We start from the raw sequence: 9267 nt of genomic DNA, 5'->3' as shown, positions 1-9267 counted from the left end.
CACGTGATGGCGGACACTCATTTTTTCCTATGGTGTCACCCAGGGGTGGGGGATGGGGGAGTGAGAGATTTTGTTTAAAGGGGATGGTTTACCCTCTGCGGTAAGAGGATTTCCAGATCTTTCCAGGAGTTAAGGTAAAGACCATGATGTCTGAAAGGAACAGTCGCAACGAGGGTACAAGAGAGCATAATTGAGAATCATGTGTGAAACTGAGGGGACTCTCCACCCCGGAACAGAGGGGGCGCCAGAGATCCTGCCCCTGCTGTCAGCCTTGGGAGGCCCCCTCCTTGGTGAGGCAAAGAGTAGCGCCTTGTAGACTATGGGGTGACCCTTGTGTCTTCCTAATGGGGAGGGTGTCAGGAGGTGCTGGCAGGAGGAGAGGAGTCCAAGGCTGTGCCAGGAGTCAAAGGAAAGATTGAGGGGACCACTCACCATTGAATAGATAAATTTGACCAGGGCGGGCCTGGTTGCCCAGTGGTTAAGTTCGTGGGCTTGGCTTCAGCAGCCCAGGGTTCACAGATTCAGATCCTGGGCTCAGACCTACACACCACTCATCAAGCCATGCTGTGGCCGCATCCCACATACAAAATAGAGGAATATTGGCACAGATGTTAGCTCAGGGCCAATCTTCCTCACCAAAAACAAAAACAAAAAGAAAAACTGAAGTAGAATAGATAAAAAATTTGAGCCCTACCTTTGCATTCAGAACTTGAAGGCTCAGGGTAGAGCTGTGAGGCTGAGGCTCAGTCTCACTTCTTTACCTGAAATCTAGGAGAGAAGAGAAGTTTGGCGTGAGGGTGCAGCCACCAGCCAGCAGAAGGGAGGTGTATCAGGCACTACCTGGAGACCAGGTGAGTACCCTGCATGGGAATTGAGGACTCAAGCAGCCCGTGAAGGAGAGGGCTCCACATAGCTCTCCGTTCTGTGCCCCCTGACAGGGCCAGGGACTAAGGAACCCCTTCACTTCCCTGGGGTCTCAGGGAGGTGCTGGCTTTGGTGTGAGGTGTCAATTCCACAGCAGCACAATAGAGGGGGCACAGGAGCTGCCAGCAGTTGTCACAATGATCCTAATTGTGAACTGAGACGACGCCCCCACCGCACAACAGAGGCTCCCCACTGGCAGCCCCTGCCGTCACCCCAGGACGCCCCAGGAAGGGCTGGCAGGCTGCAGTCTAAGGTTCCCTCTAACTTCCATCACAGGGTTCTCAGGGGACAGGCTGATCAGAATAGGAGCCCTTTGGGGTCCTAGAGCAGTGCCCTTGAGGAAACCTGCAGAGGTGGCCTTGGTTAAAGCCAAGGTGGTATCTCCCTGCTGAAGGTGCTCACACCATCATTCTGCCTCCTCCAGGTGCTTTCATCTTCTTCCATCCTCCTGCCTGCTGTCACTGACCCTAGTGTCATCATGCCTCGGGGGCACAAGAGTAAGCTCCGGGCCTGTGAGAAACGCCAGCAGGCCCGTGGTGAAACTCAGGGTCTCCAGGATGCTCAGGCTACCACAGCAGCAGAAGAGGAGTCCACTCCCTCCCCCTCTCCTCAGCCTGGAGCTGTTGTCCAGAGCCCACCAGCTGCTGCTGGGTCATGTAGCACTTCCCAGGGGCCTCGAAGAGCACCAGCCACCACCACTGCTTCTGCAAGCGTTTCTTACACTACATCTGGTAAAGCTTCCGACAGCCAAGATGAGGCTAGAGCAAGCACCCCCAAGGCTCAACCCTCCACTGAGAGTTCAGGCCTAGATTCTTTAAGCAAGAAGGCTGTGTTGTTGGAGCAGTACCTTCTGTACAAGTACAAAATGAAACAGCCCGCCATGAAGGCAGACATGCTGAAGATTATCAACCCAAACTATGAAGACCGCTTTGCTGAGATTCTCAAGAAAGCCTCTGAGCACATTGAAGCTGTCTTCGCGTTAGAACTGAAAGAAGTCGACTTACCCAGTCGCTCATATGATCTTGTCAGCAAATTGAAGCTCCCCAACAATGGGAGGGTGCGAGGTGGCAGAGGGTTACCCAAGACCGGCCTCCTGATGAATATCCTGGGTATGATCTTCATAAAGGGCAACTGTGCCTCTGAAGAGGATGTCTGGAAGTTCCTGAGTATGATGCAAGTATATGCTGGGAGGAAGCACTACATCTATGGGGAGCCCAGGAAGCTCATCACCAAAGATTTGGTGAGGCTGCAATACCTGGAGTACCGGCAGGTGCCCAACAGTGATCCTCCACGCTATGAATTCCTGTGGGGCCCGAAAGCCCACGCTGAAACCAGCAAGATGGAAGTCCTGAAGTTCATGGCAAAAATCAGTGATACCGTCCCCAGTGCTTTCCCATGCTATTATGAAGAAGCTTTGCGAGATGAAGAAGAGAAAGCCCGAGCCATAGATGCAGCCAGGGCTACTGCCAAAGTCTGTGCACCTTCTGGGGCCGTCCCCAGCAATATCTACCCACCTCTACTGAAGTCTGAGAATCTTCCAGTCAAGAAAGTAACATCACAATAGGGATTATGTTCTTGGAAATGTGAAAGAATCCCACAGTAAAATTGTTTGGATAATGGAATAGAAAAAAAAAGATCAATCTTAGTTTTCCTTGTTGCTTTTAGTCTTTAGCTTTGTAAACTTAAATGAGTTATACTTTGAATTTCTTAGCTTATTCAAGAAAGTAATAGAAATGACTTTTTTACAGAATAACTGTCAAAAATAAATGTCTGTTGTTTAAGCCCCCCAGTCTATGGTATTTTTGTTATAACGGCCTGAGCAGAGGAACACACAGGGTTTTGTCTCTCAGCTCTGAAGCATATCATCAGAGGGTTATGGAAGCTGGGAAGTTCACAATCAATATGCTAGTGGATTCGGTTCCTGGTGAGAGCTCTCTTCCTGGTTTGCAGACGGCCACCTTCTCCCTGTGTCCTCACCTGGCAGAGAGAGCAAGCTTTGATCTCTCATGCTCCTCTTATAAGAGCACTAATTGCATCGTGGGCACCCCATCCTCACGACTTCATCTAAACCTGGTTACCTCCCAAAGACCCCATCTCCAAATACTATCACATTAGGGGTTGAGGTTTCAACATATGAATTTTGGGGAAGACACAAACATTCAGTTCATAATGGAAAATTGCTGCTACATGTTACTTCGGGATTTGGGGTAAATCAGAGAGAAATCTCCACCTGGAGCAGGAAAGGAAGGCGTTCTTTGCTCCTGTTCCAGCGCAGAGGAACACAGTGTGCAAACTAAGTGTTCTATGCACATCATCTTCAGGGAGTTCTTGAGAAATAAGTGTGATACTCCCTTGAAGTGAGATGCCAAGAATTCCTTGTGCTGGCACTCTTTGCCTTGCCTGCTCCATTAAAAGGGCATTTTTAATTATGTTATCTTGAATGTAATTTGGCAAACTCTAAGCAAGGGCTAGCTTTCATTAAGGATGTAATGAATGTAAATAGATGTTGTTTGGATGGCAGGGCACCTGGGAGAAATGGAAGGACTTGCACCTTGACACTGATTCTAGGAGCTTGAGTTATAGCCAGCTAGGGAAGACAACTCCGCACCTGAATTAAACGACACGTACTCTAATGGGAAAAATTTATTTAGTTTTACTAGCTAAGGAGAATTTTTGGTTGATTCAGTGTTCTTTGTCCCAGAATATTGTATATTCTTTAACATCTCCCGGATTAAAAAAAAAAATTCCAAGGGAGGTGGGTGGTATCATCTGGGATCAAAATAATAATATAAACTGCCATTCTTTAAATATTGTATAATATTTGCTGGTCATCTTGCCTTGTGCTTTACATAGAGTACAAACATTCCAACAGTCATATAAAACAGGGCTTACTAAACCCACTTGGAAGATGAAGAACCTGCAATTTCCTCAAGTTCACAAGACTGGTTAGTAGCAGAGCTGGGACTTAGACCCCTGGTCTGAGCTTGTCTAGAGGCCACACTGTTTCACTCCTCTCAACCTGAGGCAGACCTTCTGTCTCTTAATTCAATTTTGTTCTCACTATTCCAAAATCAATCTCAGGCAATAAAAAGGCGCTTGTGGTCAAAGTACTAAAAGCAGGTGTATTGAAGGGGAAGGGAAATATGAGAATAAATCAAAATTTGGGGATTGTCTTTGGGTTTTGTTTTCCTAGGACCCCACTGAGAGCTAACTCTGCCAAGGAGCTGGTATTTTGTCCAGCTCCAGCTCTTCCCATCATTACAGTGCCTTTCCCCTGGGACTTCCCCTGTGTGCCCTCCTTCTAACTCTGGAACCTGACTGCTGACCAGCTCTTCACTACAACCTCCTTCCAGGGCTGCACTTCCCTCGCAGTGGAGCAGACAGCCCATATCACCTGCTCTCCCTCTGACTTAGAACATCCCAGCTCCCTGGTGGCCACTTCCTTCACCATGGATGTAGATCATCTTTATATTCCTATTTATGTGGTAATTGGGAGATCTGCATTTATCTCTCTCTTTTGATTATTTTTCAAATATTGTTCCTTTTAATAGATGGTTGAAATAGCTTCTGAGTATAAGTTTATGAATCACTTTGTTTACACATTTATTGCCGTGCATCAGGTTTACAGGTAGGAGTTTTTATATCTTGTGAATCAAACTGGGAAACCTTCTCTCTTATTTTTGATCCAGAACAGGATAACATGGCATTGGAATAGGTGTCACTTTGGAAATGTGAAGTAACTCAGTAGTAAAATTGTTGAGATCAAGAAATGGAGCAAAATAAAGTAAAAGATTGTCAATTCCTGTCTTCCTTATCTTTTTTATTTTTTAGTCTGTTGATCAGTAAAATTAAATGACGCATACCTGGATTTGCTTAGCTTACTTAAGAATTTAGGAGAAATTAAATCTTAATAAATTAGAGAAGATGCTCATTGGCTTATTTATTCCCTTAACATTAATTGGGCATCTCCTCTTTGGAGTACTCTGTGCTGTTGCTGGGGGTGCTAGCTTTTTTGTGTCCAGGAGCAGTAATCTTATAAGGAAGATGGTAAGATATTGTGGTAAACCAGAGGGACAATTTAAAAGGAGGGTCCAGATGAATTCAGTAAAAATGGGAGGTCAGTGTAAATGCTCCAAGGCAAGTCTGTTTGGGAAAGTGAAAGTTCTTCAGTGAGATGAACGTTTAAGTTTAGGTATGTCACAGGAAGTTAAGACCGTAGGAGCAGGGAACAAGTGCCAGCTCTTCATTCACGTGGTGTATCTTAAAGTTGAGAGACTTAAACTGATAGCACATAATGAATCCTGTATAAACTAGAAAGAAACTTTCAATAGGCAGAGGTAGGCAGGTGTTCTGGGTCATTTTCCATTGCATTTGAACACAGTTTGCAAAGTCATTGTTTTACCTGTATCTCATGTCCACACAAAACCTGTACAATTTTTGAGAAGTTGTATTTTCATTTCATCTAGCTCAAAACCTTTTTCAAAAATTTCTCTTGAGATTTCTTCTTATACTCATGTGTTATTTAGAAGTGTTTTGTTTAATCTCCAAGTTTTGGGGATTTTTCAGTCCATTTCAACTCCATTATTGTCTGAGACAAAAATTGTATGATTTCTATTATTTTAAATTTGTTAAGATGTATTTTATGGCCCAGAATGTGGTCTATCTTGGCAAATGCTCCATGTGAGCTTGAGAAGAATGTGAATTCTGCACTTGGATGAAGCAGTATATAGATGTCAATTATATCCAGTTGATTGATGATGTTAAGTTCAGCTATGTCCTTACTGATTTTCCACTTGCTGGATTTGTCCACTTTTGAGAGAGGGCTGTAGAAGTCTCCAACTATAATAGTGGGTTCATCTATTTCTCTTTGTAGTTATATCAGCTTTTGCCTCAAACATTTTGCTGCTCTGTTGTTAGGTGCATATACATTAAGGATGTTATATTTTCTCAGAGATTTGGCCCATTTATCATTATGTAATATCCTTCTTTATCCCTGTTAACTTTCCTTGCTCTGAACTCTGCTACGTCTGAAATTAATATAGTTACTCCCACTTTTTTTTTTATTACTGTTAGCAGGGTATATTTTTCTCTATCCCTTTACTTTTAATCTATATGTGCCTATATATTTAAAGTGGGTTTCTTGTAAACAATATAGAGTTTGGATTTGTTTTTTGGTCCACGCTGACAATCTCTGTCTTTTAATTGATGTTTTTATATTGTTGATATTCAAAGTAATTATTGATATTATTGGATTAACATCTACCATATTTGTTACTGTTTTCTATTTGTTGCCCTTTTTCTTTTTTCTTATTTTTCTCTTATGTTTTTTTTCTGCCTATTGTGATTTTTAGGTTAATTAACTTGATTGGGGAATCATTTCACAGTGTGCTTATTGTGGTTTCTGTTTGTTTGCTTCATGAATTTCCTGAACTAACTTTTTTTTTTTTGAGGAAGATTAGCCCTGAGCTAACATCTGCTGCCAATCCTCCTCTTTTTGCTGAGGAAGACTGACCCTGAGCTAACATCTGTGCCCATCTTCCTCTACTTTCTATGTGGGACGCCTACCACAGCATGGCTTGCCAAGCCACTGGGCCGACCCCTGAACTAACTTTTTAATATCTGTGTTCTTTGTCATGTGTAGCACTGACATCTCTGTTCAATTGGTTTATTGGTCAGCTAGTGATTTGACAGAGATTCCTTAATGCCTGGAACCAAAATATGAATCACTTCCATTCTTTGTAGATGGGCATTGTGTATTTGCATTGGAGCAATCACTTCTACAATCACTTGGGCAGTTTACAACTTTGCCTATACTTCTCCTATTTGCACAGAGCCTAAACGTGAGCCTGACATGAGAGATTAGGGCCTTTCAGGTATATTTTTCAGCAGCACCTTGTCCTGGGCATTCATATGATCTTCTAGATTCCCAAGAATACATGGTAGCTTTTCAAAGCCCTTTTTCCCAAAAGCATCTCACTCTTCAACCTTTCTTCCCACACTTTTTGGTTTGTCTATCGTTTGCCCCAACTATTATCCCTTGCCTTAGGCATCAGTAGCTAATACATTTTTCTTGAAATATTTTTGACAAACAGCCCTCAGGAAATGCCTCTGCTCTGGGGGAGTTCTGAGTTAGGAGAAATAAAAGGAGTCCTTTGAATCCATCCCTCAGGGAGTCACTAAACAGACAAAAACAACAATTCTTTAAGAACAAGGTCTTTTCTGCCCTCTCTGGCATAAGGAGCCCATATCTGGAAAGCTAGTTTCTATCCTCAAGGCCACAACTGTTTGGGGGAGCCAGGCATGGGGTTGATGTGGATCAAGTTTGCCCCAGGGAGAGAAGCCCAAGGCGTCCTGGCCAACATACCAAGCTGTATCATCCCTCCGGAAGTATAGGACGTCCTGATCTGATTCGACCTGATTTGTATCCAAAGTTATAGGACCACCCAATAACCAGACCCCACCTGCACTGATACCATTCAACAACTTTTTTTTTACGTGATCTTTCCTTTGTCTTGTAAAGAAATAACTCACATACCTATGCCTTATAAATGTAGCCCTACCCTCAACACATTGCAGCTCTTCACTGCCCAAGGGTCCTGTCCCCACACTGCAGCTCTTCACTGCCCAGGGGTCCTGACCCCATGCTATTCTCTGAATAAAAGAGCATACTACCAGACCATGAGAGTCCAAGGAATCTTTCTTTTGACTCCTCGGCTCGCCAAGCCCACATCAGGGTAAGTAAAAATTCCACAAAAGTCTCTTACCAAGATTCAGTTGCCTTTTCTTGATTAAGTGGTCTCTCTGGTTGTTGTAAAACTATGATTAATTTCCAGAGTTCCAATAAAGTTGGTTCTGACAGTTTTTGCCAGTTTATTAGATGTTTTTGTTGCAGAATAGACTTTTGGAGTTCCCTAATCCATTTTCACTGACTTCACTCCATTTCCCTATTTTTAAGGAGAAATTACCTTAATTCTATGACTGTGAGGTGTTTCATAATATATATGTTATTTTCCTCCACATGGTTGAAATGAGAGTGGTGAAAGGCTTGTATATTGCTGGCTCAAGAAAAAAAGTTGCTGAAGATCATTATGCACTTAATAGGATTTTAAACAACTTAAAAGTGAAGGCTTTTATGATTGATTTTTAGTTTTTCAATATTTTTTCTGGTCTCATTGAATTAACTATTTAAAAGATAAAAATTGTTTAAAAACAAATATTTTCTTCAACAATAATGTTTAAATCATATAGCACTTTTTAAGTGCATTTTTTATAAGATTATAAATTCTTTTCTGTGAGTTATTTTTTCCATCAGTTTTAACATTCCTGAATTAGTGATGCAACTTTTTTTCATGCAGACACAATAAATGCATAGCTAAGTGGTTTGCAAAATGTCACACAGAATTAGTAATGACAATAACATTATAAATTTTATCCACAGTTACATAGCCTAAAGAATGATGAACTCATTGATTTTCCTCAGAAATCTGTGGATATACTTACAATGTGACCAGAAACAGGTTATGTAAATAAAGTAACCTATCCACAATGCCATTTATATATAATTATTAAAAAATAAAATATTTTAAAATGTTGATTTCAAAAAAATGGAAATATATAAACTATTTTGGTATGTTAGGGTTATGCATGCATGCCACATAATAAATTAATAATACCCATTCCTCAAAAGAATGCATATAGTGAATATTGATGGGAGTCCCATGAGAATTAATATGTACAATTGCCTTCCCTGCATGAAAAGCAGTTTGTGAAAATTGAAATTTTAACCACAATGCTAAAATACTGCATGGGTCCAAGCCACCTGCTATCCCTGAATACAATACTGCTCTTAAAGCAATATTTGGAAATTTACAAGTTTGACATATAAGTATTGCAGGGATAGTTCTCATTATAGTAAGATTATTTTTTTAAATTAAATGCCACTAGTTCAGGATATGGTCCAGTGACGTATAAAATTTCTTCTAGAGAAACAAAGAATGTATGTGGACTAATGCACAAAACAGAGCCTAACATTTCCTCCTTTGCCTGACACTCAGAATCATACTTATTAAATCATCTTTCAAACTCTCAAAATACTCTTAGTTTTTGTAAGTGAGGAGTTATTCATTTTTTGAATTGCATTTTGTCTAGCATTAATTCCTATATATAGTGAGGGGGAGATTTCTTTAATTAATTAAAGCAAACTAAGAAGAAGTGAATTTCTTAACTCATCAAAGTCTTTAAAGTAATAGCCACACTATTCTTTACAAAATAAAAGTATTGCATTATATAGATTGTGCACTATACAACATTATTTTTGTCAGACCATACCCAATATAGAGTACA

General features: G+C 41.4%; 1 protein-coding gene across 1 annotated transcript; it reads left to right on the top strand.

The window, feature by feature from the left end:
- The first annotated feature begins 1402 nt into the window (after positions 1-1402).
- On the top strand, positions 1403-4780 carry LOC124245519 (melanoma-associated antigen B5-like). The gene is made up of 2 exons (XM_046672896.1): positions 1403-2416; positions 4700-4780. Exons 1-2 carry the CDS (start codon positions 1403-1405, stop codon positions 4778-4780), a joined length of 1095 nt encoding a protein of 364 aa, XP_046528852.1.
- Positions 4781-9267: the final 4487 nt, after the last annotated feature.

The sequence above is a fragment of the Equus quagga genome, chromosome 10 (assembly GCF_021613505.1).
Source record: "Equus quagga isolate Etosha38 chromosome 10, UCLA_HA_Equagga_1.0, whole genome shotgun sequence".
Taxonomy (NCBI): domain Eukaryota; kingdom Metazoa; phylum Chordata; class Mammalia; order Perissodactyla; family Equidae; genus Equus; species Equus quagga.
The sequence above is the reverse complement of the archived record's forward strand: the minus strand, read 5'-3'. Positions and strand labels throughout refer to the sequence as shown.

What these genes read in the sequence shown, in the direction of transcription:
- LOC124245519 (XM_046672896.1), top strand. Translation starts at nt 1,403, where the DNA reads ATGCCTCGGGGGCACAAGAGTAAGCTCCGGGCCTGTGAGAAACGCCAG. An exon ending in TCTGTGCACCTTCTGGGGCC is followed by an intron (nt 2,417 to 4,699) that starts GTCCCCAGCAAT and finishes CAAGAAATGGAG; the next exon opens with CAAAATAAAGTAAAAGATTG.